General features: G+C 49.2%; 2 protein-coding genes across 2 annotated transcripts in view; one reads left to right on the forward strand and one right to left on the reverse strand.

Annotated features, from left to right (window-relative positions):
* Positions 1 to 6: 6 nt before the first annotated feature.
* On the forward strand, positions 7 to 3,228 carry TESC (tescalcin). Its single transcript, XM_026859695.1, has 7 exons — positions 7 to 523; positions 1,545 to 1,625; positions 1,882 to 2,021; positions 2,107 to 2,168; positions 2,239 to 2,346; positions 2,798 to 2,845; positions 2,949 to 3,228. Exons 1-7 carry the CDS (start codon positions 24 to 26, stop codon positions 3,024 to 3,026), a joined length of 1,017 nt encoding a protein of 338 aa, XP_026715496.1. The 5' UTR covers positions 7 to 23; the 3' UTR covers positions 3,027 to 3,228.
* Positions 3,229 to 9,148: 5,920 nt separating this feature from the next.
* FBXW8 (F-box and WD repeat domain containing 8) overlaps positions 9,149 to 18,504 on the reverse strand; it is a 58,244-nt gene continuing 48,888 nt past the window's right edge. The window contains exons 8-11 of the mRNA XM_026859910.1: positions 17,100 to 17,227; positions 13,374 to 13,547; positions 11,654 to 11,770; positions 9,149 to 10,952 (exon numbers count right to left, since the gene is read on the reverse strand). Of these exons, the coding sequence (XP_026715711.1) occupies positions 10,808 to 10,952; positions 11,654 to 11,770; positions 13,374 to 13,547; positions 17,100 to 17,227 (564 nt within the window). The 3' untranslated portion in view covers positions 9,149 to 10,807. The remainder of the gene's footprint in view (positions 10,953 to 11,653; positions 11,771 to 13,373; positions 13,548 to 17,099; positions 17,228 to 18,504) is intronic.

Consider the following 18,504-nt stretch of genomic DNA (forward strand, 5'->3'; position numbering starts at 1 on the left):
GGGGGGGGGTATCCTGCCCTGCCATGTTGTGCTGTGCCATGTCGTGCAGTGTGGGATGGGAGCTTCTGCAGACCAGGACTGGTGATAAACCAGCCCTTGGCATCACCCTGTGTCCTCTCTGCAGCAAGCAAGGGACAGAGCACGCAGCGAGATGGACATTGCGGGGCTGCATGAAGCCACCAAAGGGAAACAGGGATGGGGACAACTGTGCCAAGCAGTGCCCAGGGCCCTGCCCTGCTGCCGGGGGGTGCAGCAGCAGGCAGCCGTTTGTCATTGCTGGATGGGGTGGGCTTTGGTGGTGTCCCCAGCGAACAAGCTTTGCGGCAGGTTTTGGTGCCCACCAGGCTCCTCGAGTTCCTGGGCAGGACATGAGCTCTGCAGATGGGTGTCCCGGGGGCTGCCCTGTGCCCAGGGAGCTCACCCTGCCGTCACCTCTCTCTTTTCCCCCAACAGTCACCTCTGAACAGATCGAGCATCTGCACCGGCGATTCAAGCAGCTGAGCCGGGACCAGCTGACGATCCGGTATGGCGCTGCCATTTCCACTCCTGGCGCTTCCATTTTCACTGCCAGGGGATTCCTGCCACGCCAGGGCTGGCCAGAGCATCGCCCGTGGCTCCTTCCTTCCCCAGCTGGCCAAGGAGGAGTGTGGCTTTCCCGGCCATCCCATGGCGGTCCTGGGCTGGGTCTCTGCAGTGTGGCACTGCAAAGAATATGAGGAAACATGAGGGGTGAAGCAGAGGCTGGAGAGCAGGGTCACTCCTGCCAAGCATCATTTTTTTCCCCAGCTTTAAAATCAGGTTTGGGGAAAGAAGTGAGAAGTCCCCACGCAGCAGCTACGGTGGGATTTGCAGTTGCCCTTTCCCCCCTCCTCGGTGTCTGTGCAGGCAATGGGGCACCAAAGGCACGACTCTGCTTCCTGGGGAAAGCTCTGGCGTGGCCAGCCAGCTTCACCAGCCACACAAGGAGCCAGCACAGGCCAGGGAGCCCAGCTACCCTCTGCTTCCCCTCCCTGGAGATTATTCCTTGGCTCATTTGTTTTATAAAAAAGCTGATAGGAAATGACCAGCTCAACCTGGTGTCTGCAGCACAGCATGGGGAAGCAGCGAGATGCAGCCGCACTGGCAAGGGCAGAGAAAGCCAAGGGGAGAGTGGGTGGCAAAAGCTCCTTCCCTCACCTTGTTGAGCCCCTTTAGGAACCTTATTCCTGAGAAAACCCTCTGAAAACCGTGCAGCCACTTGCAGGTCGAGCTGTGCAAAGGGCCCCCACATTGGCCCTAAGCCACTATGTCCCAGAGCTTCCCAAGCACCCATTTTATTGGGGGCAAAAAAAAAATCCCCGGTAGCTGCAGCAAGCACAGACTGATGCAGCAGCATGACTTGCTTTCAGTCTCAATTGAGGCAAATAGGGGTTTTCATGCAAAAACTTTTTTTTTTTCCCCATAATTGTGTTGAAACAATGGGGTTGGGGCTTCTGACCCAGCCCTTTGGTAACCATCACATCATTTCCCTCTCACATTTTAGGCTGTCTCTGTTTCCTTTGTAGCAAGGAGAATTTCGACAGCATCCCAGACCTGGAGTTCAACCCGATTAGGGGGAAAATAGTCCATGCTTTTTTCGACAAGCGGTAAGAATGTCCCCAGCATGGCGGGGAAAGTCAGTGCAGTTGGTTTATCCTCTGAAAGTGGGACGTGGCTGGGGAAAGATCTTCTTCCTAAAGGCTGGGAGGGAGCAAGGGTGAAAATTGCAGACATTTAAGCTAAGTTTTAGGGAAAAAACAGTCCTAAAGCTTTGCTGAGGGATGCACCAGGCTCTGTGGTGGGCTGGAGCGGGTGGCCGGGGGGGCCCCAGCTGCCCATTACTGGTGGTTCTGCCCTTGTCAGGAACCTGCGTCAGGAGTCGGATGGGCTGGCAGACGAGATAAACTTTGAGGACTTCCTGACCATCATGTCCTACTTCAGACCCATCGAGATGAACATGGATGAGGAGCAGCTCGATCGCTTCCGGAAAGAGAAACTCAAATGTGAGGCTTGCCCAAAGCCCAGGGCTGGGGGAGATGGTGGGAAGGGGCTCCCCTGACCCTGCCGCGCTCCTCTCGTCCCTCCCAGTCCTCTTCCATATGTACGACTCAGACCACGATGGGAAGATCACGCTGCAGGAGTACAGAAATGTAACGTATGGTCCCTACTGCCCCATCACCACCAAATTCCCGGCCCCGTCTTTGACCTGCTGCCTCGTAGGTGGTGGAGGAGCTGCTGTCGGGGAACCCCCACCTGGAGAAGGAGTCGGCACGGTCCATCGCCGATGGGGCCATGATGGAGGCAGCCAGCATCTGTGTGGGACAAATGGTGGGAGCTGGTTTCTTGCTCTACCCTGGCACAGAGATACGCAGATGGTATCAAAAATGGGGCTGGAAGGTGTCTGTCCTGCCCGGGGCATCTGCCCTGTCCCAGGCTGCTTTGGCTGGAGAAGATTTTTTTCAGGCAGCAGCTTTCGGGGTTTTGAGGCTTTTTTAACACTGTAAAAGCCCAAGGGGGATAAACAAGGAGCACCCCATAAAGCACCATCCTTGGTGCTTGGGGCTTTAGTGCGTCTAAAAAAGGCAGCTCCTTGCAGCCATGGTGGTTCTGGGAACTGCTGTTGGGCTGGCCATGGGGCACGGTGCAGGGTCAGCACTGTGCACCCATGGGAGACATGTCCCACAGCCCCGAGGGAACCACCCCCCATCACCCAGTGCCATGAGGGCTCTGCCCCACTGGCGTAGGACAGCTCTAATGTTACCCCTCTTGCTGTGCACAGGGGCCGGACCAGGTGTATGAAGGCATCACCTTTGAAGACTTCCTCAAGGTTGGTGCCATCTCTGCTCATCTTCGCCAGGAGGAGGGGGCCGGGTGGCTGCAGGGACCTGGGCGCTTGGCCCCCGGCCCCGCTCACCCCCTTCCCCTTGCAGATGTGGCAGGGGATAGACATTGAAACCAAGATGCACGTCCGCTTCCTCAACATGGACACCATTGCGCACTGCTACTGACCTCTGGCTCTCTCCTGGGAGCCAGAGGAAGAGGAGGAGGAGGAGGAGGAGGAGGAGGAAGACGAGCACTCTGCAGCAGCTCCATGTTCCTGGCACCAAGCGCTTTGTACCCGCCCGCGTGCCTGTCCCGTTGTGGGGCTGCCTTCTGCTCTCTAGAAACGTAAGAGGCTTTTATCTGTAATAAAAGGTATTTCTCTTTTTACTCCTTGCTGAGAAACGCTCCGTCCATCCGTTGCCCAGTGTCTGGCGGGGTATCTCCCTGTGCAGAAAGCCTTCACAAATCCTTGTGTCCCCGTAAATCTGAATTTTTAGCCTCTGCCATCTGCTGCTCTGGAGAAGGAGCTGCCCAACTTGTGCTGTGAACCCCCGGAGCCCCACGGCCTGGGGAGTGAGTGCCGGCAGGGATGGGGATGCTGAGGGGCAGGAGGTGAAGGCAGCATCCTCACCACCTGGAAAGGCAATTACATCTCCCTCTGCATCCCATGAGATATTCAAGCCATGAAGGTGGCAGGAGCACAAGTAATAACCCCAATTTAAACCAAAACCAGTCACCTTGGCTGCATCTGCCGCCAGAGCCAGGCAGGAGGAGCTGCGTGGGACCACGCAAGGGCCCGGAATTTGCTACCGGTGCCCCCCCACCGGGGCTGGGGCGCAGGCAGCAGGGATGAGGGAACATGGGGACGTGGGCTTCTGGCAGCCGGCTGGCTCCCACCCCCACATGTTCCTGCTAGAACAAGGCACCGGAGATAAGGGTTTGTTTACTGGTATTAGTAACTGGATGGCTCGAGGCGGATTTCTGTCTCTACGGCAGCCTGAGCTAGGAAAGGAGGGGGAGAAAAAAGGGCAATGGCTATTTTTAGAAAAGCTGGAAAGATTTGTTTGTTTTATCAAAAATAGCTTCCCCTGGTGACATGTACACTTGATGGAAAAAAAGCCCCCGCCACAGCAAGCAGCCGGCAGCGCGTGAGTGAAGGCTGGAGGGAGCGATGGATGCGCAGCCACGCGCAGCCCCGGCACCAGCCCCTCCGTCCCCCGTGGGCACCAACAATTTCTCCTTCTGCTCCACATTGGTGGGGGGTTTTGCGCTGCCAGACATCCTCACAGATAAGGACTCACCCTCACAGACTTTTGTAGCTTTGTCCCTCTGAAAAACACCCCAGTCTGCATTCACAGCTGCTGGACCACAGCCCCGGCACCAGCCTTGTTGCTCAGAGCCAGCAGCCCGGGCAGCTGCACTAACCTGGGGAAGGACAGTCCTCCCCTGCAATGCAGTCCTGTCCTGGGGAGACGCGTGCTGCTCGGCAGCACTGAGACAGGCTGGGGCTGACCTGGCTTCGGAGGGAGCCACAGGGATGGAGCTGATCCCAACTCGCAGCTCCACGCGTGGGGGTTGTCACCACCCCCGGTGCTGGTTGGGCCGTTGTGGTGCTGGCACACGGTGCTCGGCCTGGGCTGGTGGGGAGAGCCAGGGTTGGTGCTGGGGGCAGGGCTGAGCACTGGGGCTGGGGAGGGAACAGTGATGGAGCTCCCAGCGATCCCAGTGCAGCCCTTCAGCCTGAGGGTCTCCCAGTGCTGCCCGATGGCAGCTGCAGCCATGTCTGCATGTGCAGGGCTCTGGGACTCTTTAGTCTTGTTCTCCTCTTGCTCCTCCCGACACCTCCATCATCTCAGCTCATCCCTGGCTGCATTGGCACCATCCAGAGCAGAGGCTCAGGGTCTGACCTCCCAGCTGAGGCCGAACCTCCTCCTGAACTTCCTCATCCTCCTCCTGAATTTCCTCGTCCTCCTCCTCCCCATGCCAGGCCCTCAGTGCTCCCTTCCCTCCCCACACACGACATCCAGCTTCTCCCAGATCCCCCCCAAGTTCCAGGAGCAGACCCAGGCTCCTTCCTCCATCTTCTCACAGGAATTACCACAGAATCACAGAATCATTCAGGTTGCAAAAGACCCTCGGGATCAAGTCCAACCCTCAGCCCGACTCTACAAAGCTCTCCCCTGCACCACATCCCCCAACAGCTCATCCAAACGGCCCTTAAACACCCCCAGGGATGGGGACTCCCCCCCTCCCTGGGCAGCCTGTTCCACTCTCTGACCACTCTTCGAAATTTTTTTTCCTAATGTCCAGTCTAACTCTATCTAGGGATGCTGCAGACCCATCCTGCTCCCCAGGCCGTGGCAGGCGCCGTGCTGCTGGCCTCACCCTGCTCCCACAGCACCTGTGTGTATCTGAACAGCCCTTTTCCACCCCTGACTCACCCCGCAGGGCTGCCCCTCCTGCGCAAAGCCCTTGCTGCTGCTGCAGGGGCTGACAGAAGGTCGTGGTCACACTCCCCCTCCACACTGTGGTTTTCTTGGAGGAGACACCAGTGCTTCTTGCAGCCAGCAAGGGCTGGGTACACCGTGCAATGCAGGGAAATAGAGGGCAAGAGGACTGAAGAGGGTGATTATTATCATAGAACCAAAGAATGGTTTGGGTTGGGAGGGACTTTACAGATCATCCAGTTCCACCCCCCCTGCCATGGGCAGGGACACCTTCCACTAGCCCAGGTTGCCCAAAGCCCTGTCCAACCTGGCCTTGAACCCTGCCAGGGAGGGGGCAGCCACAGCTTCTCTGGGCAATTATCCCTTGAGCTAATTAACTGTTCCTCAGATAAATAGGTGACTAAGAAAGTGTGGGAGCAGGGGCTGCGGCGAAGCAGAGGTAGGGCCCAAAGCAAACTGGATACACAATATTTTGCCTTTGCTTGTGTTTGTCTTCTCTGCAGGAATGAGCGCAGGAGGGAGGGCAGCACGGAGCAGATGAAAGGGTGAGCGGAATGGGAGGGGCCTGGGGGGAGATAAGCCCAATCTTCACCCCAGCAAAGGGCTGATGATAAAGGCCAGAGCCCCAAGGCTGCGTACAGCCCTGCCTGTAGTAACGGTTCCTCCAGGTGGGCAGAGGCTTGCTCCTACCGCCAGCAGAAAGCCAGGGCAGTGCAATGTGATGTGGACGTTACACACAGCAAAACCCAGTGAGATGGAGGATAGTAATTCTATAAAGCACAGGAAAAACTGTCAGGACACTGGGAAATCTGGCAAGGGTAATGTTTCTGTTGCAGACCACAGCAAAATCCGGCAAAGCCCAGAGCATTCAATAAAGGATAATAGTTCTGTTACGGGGCACAGCAAGAGCTGCCAAGATGCTGAGACCTGTGATGTGGCACAAAGCTCCACTGCAGACCCCAATGGTGTCAGCAGAGGGTAATTGGAAAATTGAAGCCACTTTGCTGCGTCAGAAAGCTCAGGGAAGGCTGATAAAGGCTGAGCAGTGTATCACAGAGAGCAGGGATGGACTTGTGGTTCTGGAGGAGCAGGACTGAGCAACCCACATGACTGCAGGGCAGGCACCCCAGGCACAGTGATTTTTGGCACAGGGGGAACAGATATCTTGACCTATCTCACCATCCCCACCCATCTCTCAGCCCCTGGAGTTTGGGACAAGCAGGAGAGACTGAAACAGAGGGGATACCTGCCTGGGAAGGGCAAGGAGGCACAGGAGAGCAGTAGGGCAGCACAGGAGCATGCAGCGAGGGAGCCAGGGCAGCCACCTGCAGCCCAGAGTTGTAGGGTACATTTTGAGGAGCTCGTCCTTCCTTCGAGTGGCACCTTCTGATGCAGAGGTGACACAGTCACTCCCACACCAACAAAGCCAGCAGCTGCCTTCCATGAAGATGCATTTGGCCCAGAGGCTGCAGGTCCATGTTTCTGGCCAGAAATTTGTCAATGGCACAAATCCTGATCTGGAACAGGCACTTCCTCCCCTAGTTTCTACTGCTTAATCCATGGGTACATCATCTGCCTACGGGGTCTCCAACCACTGCTGCCCCACCTCCCCCTGCAGCCACGGGGACCCACCTCAGAGGTGAGAGTGACTGGTAGGGGCTGGGACACCAGCACCAGCCAAAATGTATGCGAAGGTTTTAGGACTATACCCAGAAGTGGAAAATGAGTGGCCAAATGTCACTGAAATAAAGGAGGGGACAGAGGGCATAAGGAAGTATTTTTTGCACCACCATGGCTCATTGCACCACATGCTCACCCCTCTCCAACAGTGACCCGGATGGGGACTGACAGAGGTACCTTCATCTCTGTCCAGGGGCATGAAAACAGAGGCTGAGAGCAGGGAAGGCCCCGGGGGTTGGGGGGAGCTGCTGCTCTGTAAAGCCAAGCTGCAGGGAAGGGGAGAGGAGTCAGAGACCTCCACAGTCCCCCTCTGCACAAAGAGCACCTGCTGTTCACCTGCTCAGCACCAGGAGAGGGATGGCAGCCCACAAGACGCTGGAATCTCTCTTTCCCCACTGCCAAGGTGGTCAAAGACACAAAACAGAGGCAAAAAGAGTCTTCTTGGGCCTTTGCTGGTGGCTTGGGCCCAAAGTATGTGGAGGGACAGCTGGGGTTTTTCCAGTACAGCACTACAGCCGAGTGTGTCCTCACGTCCTTTGCATTGAGAGTGTTTTGCTGTGCATCATCCTTCCCTCTTCCCTGGAGTCAGAGCTCCAGAGCCTGGCAGCAGCTGGAGGCTGCGATAGAGACAGCCTCCCCCTCTGATCATATATTCTCTTTGAAGAATAGCAGGAAAGAAATTTATGTGCAGGGATCCTTATCACGAAGACAACAGACACCTCTTTTTTGCTAAGGATCACTGTCATCAAGAGCAGAAACCAGTTGTTCTTGAGGCTCTTCACTCCAAACTACAACCTCCTTTGATGGCTTCGATTGTCAGGTGTCCCCAACGACCCAGCCCAGGGGACAGGCACCAGCCTGGCACACTGCATCATGCTCTCACAGCCTGCGAACCTTCACCTTCAGTCTAACCTCTGCCTGCTCAATCCACAACCCTGGTCCAACAGGGCCTGAGTGGGGCTCCTCACCCTGAACCCTGCCCTCAGCCCCAGGCACCACCCACCCCGGAGGAGATGGTGGGATACAACAGGGGTCTGCTGGGACAAGAGTCCACCTCTGCTCCTACCTACCTCAAACTGGTGGCACTAACAAGTCCTAAGACGTGCCCAAATGGGAAATCCAAAGGTGGCATCTATCTCCGGTAAAGACTGGATGGTGACTTCATTCTTGCTCTTCAAGGTATTAGGGAAGAGGCTCCACTGAAGTGTCACCTAACCCTGGCAAAGATGTAAACAGTCACAATTGCATTTGCCACACTCCAGCACCCACTTCAGCACAATATTAATGACTACCCAGGGAATTAGGACAACATCCCTTTTCAGAAAGAAAAATTGAACTGGCAACATGGATACTCTCCAACAGCCTAAGTGCCCTCATTTGCATTATGAATACTAGTTAAATACATACACAGTCTTCTGCTGTGGTACAACCTTCCTAAACAAATTCCAGTGACAGGAAAAACAGAGCAGAAGGACCACCCTCCAAATCCACCCCGAGGAGCTGCATCCGGGCCGTGAGCCAACGAAACGGCTGTGGGAACAGAATTTCTCCCTCCACTGGAGGTGATGCAAGTCTTCTGCTATCTGGATGGGTTGATGTCTGGCCCCCAGTGAACTGATGATTGTAGGTCTTCTCTGCACAAGCAAGTAAACACCCCTATGAATGCAGGCATCTGCAAAGCTTTTAGCTGCTCAGTGACTACCAGGGCCGAGGAGCAGTAAGGAGGCAGCTCCGCTGCCGGCAGTACAGAAGAAGGAGGGAAGTGCAGAGGTGGACTCCAGGAAAAGGGCTCGACACACTAGCACAAGACAAACTTTATCTGCTACTCGCAGCAGGGAGATGAAGAAAGAACAAAGCTGTCCCGAGATAATGAGGCAAGATAAGGAGAGGCAAAGTCAGAACAAGCCAAGGGTGTATTAAGCGAGACAGGGCAGCAGGTCACAGCATCAAGGGAAAGAGAACAATGACAGCAGCAGCTCTCTCTGTTCAGCCACATCAGAAGACATGGGGCTGGAGCAACCCACAGAATTATTTGTGCTGCAGAAACTATTATTAATTTGACAGGTTGCAGCTGAGCTCTTGTCCAAACTATGTATCTGTGACATTTCTTACTCTTCCAGGAATGAAGAGAGCTGGCTTCCCAAAAGGGCAGCAGAAGGCAAAGAAAAAAAGACCAAAGCTTTGTGAAAGATAAAATTTATTGGTCAGACTGAGTGACTATGACCCTTGCACAACCTGTATCAGTCCATCACAAGGAAAAAGCTAACTGTTAAAAACCACACGTGAAAGTTGGCCTAGGGGTCACAGAAAACCACCCCGAAGACAATGAAGAGCTGTGAAAGATGTCTCTCTCCAGGCAGGAGGGCAGCACCAAGCTCCCCAGGGGCTGCCTTAGTGACTGGCTAAGGGCTGAAGGGATAGTCCAGCCAGCCCCTCTCCTGCAGGTCCCAGCACATTTCCTGTGCTCCTCCCCAGAACTGTACTTGTAAATTGATTCCATTAAGCCAGCAAAAAGGTGTTAAGTTAAAATTTAACCTCAATTTAAACTTAATTTACATGGCTTTGGTTTGTACCAGGAAGTTTACCAGGGCAAATCACAACAATAAAATAGTTTTAGAACAGTAAAACGTATCCACGCAGGACTGGAACTCTTGTTCACTAAAGCGGTTCTACCTATGTCTGTGCAACTTGGGTTTAAGATAAAGCCTTACTCATTGTTTTCACCCGAGGTACCACAGTTTACCTTCAGCTTAGAATGCTTCTCCACAGTGTTACTGCTAATTGCCTATGCAGAGGGATTGTGACAGTTCATCCCTTCTCTTTCTTTACACCAACACGATCAATTCCCAGCTTTGACACAAGGACAGTGTTGGAAACCCAAGTCCCAGCCACCTGGGAAAAACCTCCAGGTGCTGGGGAAGGGTGTGATCCAGCAAAGAATGTACCTGACAACTAACCTGAGACATGACGGCCTTTTGCTCCAGCACACAGGGGCTAGTTCACCCTAACAGACTTATGAACAGAAAACCCACAAACACATGTACATAAACAATTAGAAAAGATTTAATCTAGAATTTTAGAGATTTAAAAAAATAATTTGTTTTAAAATAATTCTGATGCATGTGGCCTGCTGAGTTTCCAAGCATCCAGCCTGGACAAGGCCAACCTTCCCCTCCCTCTGTCCATCACCCTCCCCCTCTCCCAACCACCACAACCTTTTGTTCATGGTGCTGTTCCTAGACACATTCCGATGCACTCCAAGGAAAAGGAGAATGAGCAGCTCATTACAAGGAAAGAAATTTCAAACATGCGGCTCAGCAAGATGCTTCTTCCAAGTCCTTAGTGGGTTTTTCCCCCTCTCAGGATAGGCGTGAGCTCCTCGGTGTGCTCCCAGGCCCCCACCAGCGGCAGCTGGCCACTCGAGGCTCTCGCTTCCCGGCCGTGTCCTCTGCCAAGACAGAGCAGCAGTGTTTTTCCCACAAGCAGCGGGAAGGAGTATTTTTGTTTACACTGAAGTATACTGTTCCCCTTGACTCTTCAGTCTCTCCATTCCACCACAGCGGACCTTTGAACATCTGCAGAGCAACATATTTTACTGATACACTCAAGGGCAGCCATACTTTCTCACAGAATCATCTAGGTTGGAAAGGACCTTGAAGATCATCTAGACCAACCATTTCTGTTCTGGTTCACATCCCCAAGTTTCCAGCAAACGCTCAGCCCATTTGTTGTGCCTGCAGCCAACGCCATCTTTTTGGCGTTTTTTCCCTGTGGATCTCCTTGTTGCCTTTGACCATGTACTTGGCGGAGGGCTGGACCAAAGAAGCCAAGTGAGTTACCTAAATGTTATCATAGGGAACAGCAAGGCCAATGTTGTAGTTGTAACCAGTCACTTCATCGTAGGAAGAGCGGCAGATAGGAAGGATGCTTTCTACAGCCAACTGGTCCACTGAGAACTCGTAGGCATAAATGATTCCTCGATGCCTGGACAAAACACAACCATGACACACCATTTTACCTTAATTATATATTTCAACAGGAGAAACGAACAAAGTTAGAAACTGCCATAAAGATTCAATGCTGAATACAAAACCCCATTCCTCCTGCACTAAGGCTGTGCAGTTTTAACAGAGAAAACGGCCTCCTGCCTCCTTGCAGGGACCCCACCAAGCCCTGGAAATGAACAGTGAATCATTCACATTAGCACTGCAGAGACATGACTGTCATCTGCTGAAACACTTCTAGTCTATTTAGGAACAGGGAAGATAAGTGCACTGTAGTTTGATAGTTCAATTAGACACCCTAACAGCCATCTGAGATGCAAATACCAAACCCCAGCATTTAAATACCAGTAGTTTTCCTTTAGGAGGAGATATCATTACTAATATTTAGAGCGAGGAAAAGGCTGCATTCCCTGTCTGACTTCAGTGGCCTTTATATTTCCCTGCTGTAAAAGAAATGTGTTATTTTTTTTTTTTCCCTCAGTAGTAAATAAAGAGCAAATTTGTCAATGGTTTTGAAAAACTATACCTTTAAACTTTTTAAATTTTATTTTTCATATGCTATACCTTCTCTGTTACTGCTCTGGATCATGACTCAGGGGCTTAGTATGTCATTTAAAAATGTATAATGAAGCAGATCCTTGCAGTGCCAAAAATCCTACCATTCAGAGCTGGCTTACTCACTTGCGGTGCATGGTTAGGTCATCGGCCACGATGCTGGAGCCCCGGGGATTCTTCTCATCAGGGATGTTTGCAGTGATGAGGCTGTGAGAATTAAACCATATGTGGCGGACTGGATGTCTGAAAAATAACCAGCAGCACCGGGTGAGATGCCACCTGCATCAGAGTCTTAAAATCCAAGTGCAGTAAAGGAAGCGCTCTGGATTAAACAAGAAATCATTTAAATCAGCGCCCTCTCTATGGCCAGAGGCTGGGAACCTGCACCTTTGGCTCTTCTTCCCTGTCTGGAGCAGATAAACACAGCTTTTATCCCCATCTAGTGGACTGTCACTAGAACACACACGGAGGCTAGAAAATACATTTTAGACACTTGGCAGCACACAGGCTGCAAGAGATCTGGGCTGCCTGCTTGCTTTACTGCTTCAAGGACTGCAGCAGCACACTCCTGGCAAGAGCAGCATGCTTCCCAAAAGGAAATACGGGGACACCCAAGACCCCCACAGCCCCAGGCACTGAGCTATGGCTGATTTAGAAATGCACTCCATGGCACAAGCTAAGAGGTCTGTCTGGTCTTCATTCTTTTTCCTCTCACTGGTGGATAAACTAACCCTAAACCACTGCAACAGCATTTCCTGTTCAAGTAGGAGTAATTTATCTTCTCGGATTAAGATGGCTCATCTCCACAACTGTAATGTGTCTTGTGTCATTTCCCTTAGTTTCTGCCCTTGCTTTTAATTCATGACACTGGGCTGTAGACATGGACAGCAACAAACACCTTCTTATGTGCGAAGGCCTTTTTGACTGAAGTGAACCCTTCTGATTTGTATAACAAAATTTGTTATATAACAAAATTTGTATAACAAAACCAGTATTTTAAATGTTTAATCTAATGGTTTCATTTTTAGCACACCCCCAAAGCTCAAATCTGCACTGCCTGTCCTCCTCCTTGGCATGCTCATTAGTGATGCTCCAGGAGACAATCAATGCAATATTGTCCTAATGCATCAGCCACATCACAACTGGCTTTATAATTCACAGGGTCAAAAGAGAAGGAGATATCTGCTATTAATCAATGACAACTGCCACTTGAACTTCTCTGACTGTAAATACCTCATCTAGCACCTCTTTGGGGAAGATGCATTAAGAAAAAAAGATCAGGATTTATCTGTTCATTTTATTAAGGCTATCACTCAGACCTACAAGGGGCTAAAGCCTTGAGGTCTTCATTCAGACAAAGCTAACTCCCTGGGAATTGTGCCTTGATCAGGAAATCACAACATGGCTGTAGCAACTAGCAGTCTTCTGCCAACTCCAGGATACTGACCTCTGCTTGTACTTTCAGTGCTGTACTTCTTGTGCATTCCAGCATTTGAAATGCAAGGTTCAATAAAGTAAATACTGGTCAGGGAGAAGACACTAACTGAACTTCATGGAAAAATCCAGAGGAAACAATTTCTACGCTCTCTTACACCGACTGAAGCACTCTTTTTAACCAATGAGTAAAAAGCCTACGACAGCTAAAGGGCACACACAGAAACACGCACAAGACTCCAGGTGGGGAGACAATCTGTTCCCAAATCACATGAAAACTAAACAGATCTCTCAGAAGCTTCAGACATGGGCATGTTATCATTTTGGTCCTGGATCATCCCATTCCACATTCTTTCTGCCAGCCAGATCTGATAAACACCCTTGCAATAGGGCCCCACGCAGACTCAATTACCTGGCATACATTTCCCAGAGTTTGGTGCCCATCCGTTGGTCCCACACGCAGACCAAGCCCTCTTCTCCTCCACTGACAATCTTCCAGTCATCCATCTGGACTGCAGACACTCCTAACTGGTGGGCATAGAGGGAGCACAAAGATTCACTTTTGCGGAGATCGAACACCCTGACCCTAAAGGAAAGCAAATAAAGAACAGAGATAAAACCAGCTGTGAATCTGCAGCCTGTAGGTTCTGCAAGCACAAGTACTTTTGGGGTTATGAAAATGTCTAGGACAGCAGTAGTCCCAGGGCCAGAGATCTAATACAGTTGTCGCTTTTCACACTGAATTTTCACCCTGACTTCTATTATCAAAGACTTTTTGAGGCAGGCTTCTCCCACCATACAGGACCTCTCTGTCTCTTTACAAGTCTGAGGTAATAACAACATGCAAGTGAAATTTGGAAAAAGCTCCTCTATCCGTGCTTCCCAAAATGTTAGCAACACCACGAGGTAAAATACCATGTTTGGGGCGTATTTGTAACACATCCTACCCCTTGGTACCTAACCCACACCCAGGTCGTAGTGGCAGTATTATTATGAGGATCAAGGAAAGGACTATTAGGAAGAGACTCAATGTGTGGCAATTCAAGAGACAAATCAAGGGAGTTACCAGTTTAAACGGGTTAAACGCTCGAGTTAATCACCAATATTGAAACAAAGCTATCCACAAGCACCCAGCAATCAGTATCTCTTCTGATTTCAGAAACACAACTACAGACTGCAGGCAGCTTTTAGATACATCTGGTTTCCAGAAATTATTGATTAGACAAGGCATTTTGAAGAGAAGACTTGGCTAGAAGCAGAACTGCAGAAAAAAGAGCTTAGGATTTCAACCACTGTAACAAGTCCCAGGAACCAGTTAAAGCTAATAGTGTTAAGTTTGAAACCTAGCACATATCACAAAGGAGAATGCTTTTCTACCCTTACCTGTCAAGATTAAGAGATAAAGCAAAGTACATAAGCGAATAAAAAAAAATATGCAGCGAGTGAAACCAGAAGGGAAAATACTGATCTCAGATTTGAAAAGAAGCCAGCGAAAGTTCCTCTCGGCTGATGACTATCAAGAATGAAACCATCAGGTACACATTAATTCCAGAAAAGGCCAAAACACACTTGTTCCAACACATTAACTGTACTTTATTCCATACCCCTGCTACGATCCTAATGGTGTTGCAAGCCTTTCCTTTTCCTTTCTCAAATGGAGATTGCATCATATGATTTTACAAAAAGCACATTTCAGCAATTGAAATAAAAGGCAACAGAACAGTCCAAAACTCCAACAGAGCAACATCCATCTGACATGTAGAAAAACATGCTGGAACAGAGTGAGGAGCACACTCTGTGTGGCTCTGCAGTCACCCTTAGGAAAACCCTACCACAACAGTTGCTGATGGCAAAAAGGACTTCTTGCTTTCTCCAACTCCAGCAGAGAGAAGCTTTGGCTACATATTAGAGCTGTGCTTTAGGTAAGGATGGGGTATTTTGGAAGTGTTTGCACCCAGCACTCTCCCTGTCTTACTGCATGTGTTCTGCACGGCAATCAAAGCTTCTTCTGTTTGGTAAGCACAGTTGGAAATGAAGATCTGATTGTGTCCTGGTTATTTCATTAGCAAGGGCCCAGGTTTCGGGCAGGTGTCCATTCTGGCACACCCTTGGAAGAATTGGAGGCACACTTGAGTTGTTTAGATGTGCTTTAGGAAAAAAAAAAAAAAAAAAAAAAAAAAAGGAAAAGCATTTTGCAAATCTAATGTGATGCTCTAATGCAGACCTGGCATGGCCCATCATCTCCTGCCTCAGCAGCTGGGCTCAGTGGGAGCACACTGGATTCATCTGAGTCCAAGGGAGTCTTAAGGAAGGTGTTCTCATGACCAGGCTTTGACTCTCATGTTAAACAATCTCAGAAGTAAGCTCACTTGCCTTTAGGAGAGCATGGAATACATGTTTTGATCCACACCTTTCAGCAACAGTATACACTGGGCTTGCCATATATTTGCTTTCCCAATGCTATTCATCCTTTTAGGTTCCACCAAGGAAAAGGTGCTGCTGTGCAGTGCATCACCACATGCTCCCTGTTACCAGATCTCTTGCTAGTGTGAAGCACAGCTAAGTAATCAAATAAACCAGCGATGCTTCAGGAGCATTTTTTGATGGAAAGACAGATTTTATAGGTCCTACCAGAAACATTTCACAAGAGTTACTTTTCAAAATCATGGCTTTGAATGAAAGAACAGCACATACTAGTAAAACTGTGAAATTGCTATATTTAATTCAAGCAGTAAGTTTTCCCACTGGCCATCAGCAGCATGAACTCCCCTAAAGAGGGACCTTACGCTTGATCCGTAACAGGGCTCTGGAGGTTCAAGTCACATGCAGCACCATGTGAGGAACTGACCTCTGAGCTACACATGATCTTGCCTCCTGGATGCCAAACTTATTTGCTGAACTATTGATTCCTAACTTCTTGCTGTTCTAGTTATGGCCAACCCCTTAAACTCAGTCAATGCTTGAGCTGAAAAAGTGAAAAGTTTTCTGGAGGGGAAAGGGCACAGACATTTAGTCTAGTATGAAAGGAGTAAATTTCAATCTCACTTAAGGGATATCAACTTTATCTACTCTTCCATCACTGTCCAAGAGATTAAAATTGGAGGTAGTTTTACTGGGGTGCTTTGGAAAATCAATTATCTGCTTTTAGAGGAAAAAACCTCCCAAGGATTCGATTACACATATCAAACTTCAGGTATTTCCTTTATCCTCTTTGCTGAGAAAGTGTGAGGTTTGCTTCCTCTGCCTATTCACCAAGAAGAAAAAAAAGCTATTTGACAAAATAATCATTTTTGCAAGCTGCTGCACTGGCGGGACAGAGGTCTGGGATTTGGCAAAGGGAAGTATCCGCCTTACAATCTGATACCCACCACCACACCAGACCACCACCTGCAGCCTGATGCCCAGTGCAGAAAGGAGGAGGGAAGGAACAGGGAGCCATTAGAGACTGGCTCCTCGCCATCCCACATCTCCTTTGGTGCACTGGATCAGACCCCACAAATATCTAGCCAAAAAAAGAAAATCTAAAAATTGGACTCAAAGGGTGTTTTTAAGCACTTTAATCCTTTTGCACTGACTGTTCCCAGCGCGTCCATTCCTGGCACCAGATATTGTGCTGGGAAAATCCTACTCCCCAAGCCAAGGAGTTAAAGAGAAAGCTGCTAATCAGCTAAATAGAAGCTGGAATCTGTTCATATGAAAGTCTCTTTTTTTTGTCACCTGAGGGACATCACAGTGTTCCGAAATACACTCTTGACATCATTTGGCAGACGGACCCATCTCATCCTACATGATTCATCCCTTAGGTTATTTTTTTAATATCAGAAAGTGAGCTTTTAAATGCCAAACTAATTTTGCGGGTGGTGGTGGGGAAGTGGAAGATATTCCAAGTGGTCTCGCTGGGCTGTACACCAACTGTGTCCACCAAATGGCTTAAAGAGAAAGTCTTCCCATGGAGCTTTCTGAAACAAAGCAAACTGGCAGCCACATCCAACTATTACCTAATATTTTGTTCCTGAAGTTCACGCAGGCTGCATTTGAAACATTAGAGAAGAAACAAATTCTAGCAGGTCCAGATGTAGGACAGCAGGACAGGAAGTAAGCTAATTTGAGATGGGTTTCAGTTCTTGGTAGTACCTACCTTCTGTCTTTATTGCCTGTAACAAGCATGTTTGGAGGACTGTTCTGGAGGTTGACACAGGTAAAGTCACCTAGTGAGTTGCCCATCTTCTTCAGACACTGACTTGTTTCCAGATTGTAAAGAAGAATCTGGCACAAAGAGAACAAACACTAGCTAAATGTAGCATGAGCACAACTATATTTTGCTGCAGCATGAGGTAGAGCAGAGCTATCACCATCAGAGATGGTTTGCAGGACTTGTTTTTCAACATGCTAATATATAACCAAGATACAGATCTGTCCCTATTTAAGAAGGGCAATAACACCCTCAGAAATAAGGAAATCAGGTTTCACAATGGAATCCACCAAGAAGCAGGGATGCAAGGCTCTTGCCAACCAGTATCAGATAGGTATAGCTATCAGGCAGACAAAGCAAGCCACACAGATTTTCTCCGGGTCAAATTTTTAAGGCTTAAATGGCAAAGCAAATAGTTTCTTCATCAATTTGAAATATTTGAAAGAGCAGTAAAAGTAAACAGAATCAACATTTAGAAGGTTCAGACAGATGGACTGTGCAAGAAAGATTCAACCAAATACAGCAAAAATTGAAGAGCAGAACTAAACACCAACTCAGCGCTGACAGGCCCTGCTGATAGCTTCTGTACAGATCATGCAGCAGAAACAGATTAAGAGAAACATTACATCTGAAGTGGCAGTTCAGATGGGAAAGGAGTAAAAACAACTCAGATTTTAAGCAACATCCAGAACAATTTGACCAGAGACTAGAAGAAAGGTACAAGTTGTTCCCCATCTGTTCACCCTCCTCTCCTTTGCGCAGCAATCAGTTTAATCACATTCACTGTCTTTCCTGTGGGGCCAGATGAGATTTATCTATCTGGTCCTTTCAATTTAGGAGAGCAAGTATTTTTAGAAACAGAAAAATGTACTGGTCAAAGCCCAGTGGAGCTCAGCACAGTACCTGGTCTTACATAACTTCATAAACATTATTAAATTTCATGGTGATGCTCCTTTAATTTAAAAGAAACCTATGACCATGAAAAGAGTAACCGTGGTTAAAACATCAGAAAAAACTTACAGCTTCCATGGCAACATCAGCCTGGCTACGTCAGTATCACATCAATATACTTAACTTCTACTTTTCTGATTATATCCACATGCAGCTTAATAAATATTACACTACTTTTATTTCAACATTTGCCAGAACAGCGATAGTGATGCTGCCTGGCCTTTTACTTCCTATCTGTGCAATTTTAGTAAGCATCTGAAAGGTGGAATTAAGGGAAGAAGGGATCATTTTGTGATGGATGCCTCTAGGCAACAAAAGTCAAACTTTAATAATCTCTAGGAATACTGCAAAGTAAGGCAGAGAATTTGCAGGTTTCCTCCATCTGCTATTTCTCCCAACT

Source organism: Athene cunicularia, assembly GCF_003259725.1.
Source record: "Athene cunicularia isolate RWA chromosome 15 unlocalized genomic scaffold, athCun1 chr15_part1, whole genome shotgun sequence".
Taxonomy (NCBI): Eukaryota; Metazoa; Chordata; class Aves; order Strigiformes; family Strigidae; genus Athene; species Athene cunicularia.

Excerpts from the sequence above, each read along its gene's own strand:
- TESC (XM_026859695.1), top strand. The coding sequence starts at position 24 with ATGTTGTGCTGTGCCATGTCGTGCAGTGTGGGATGGGAGCTTCTGCAG. Across the intron at positions 1,626-1,881 it reads CATGCTTTTTTCGACAAGCG|GAACCTGCGTCAGGAGTCGG; the intron begins GTAAGAATGTCC and ends TGCCCTTGTCAG. Across the intron at positions 2,022-2,106 it reads CCGGAAAGAGAAACTCAAAT|TCCTCTTCCATATGTACGAC; the intron begins GTGAGGCTTGCC and ends CGTCCCTCCCAG.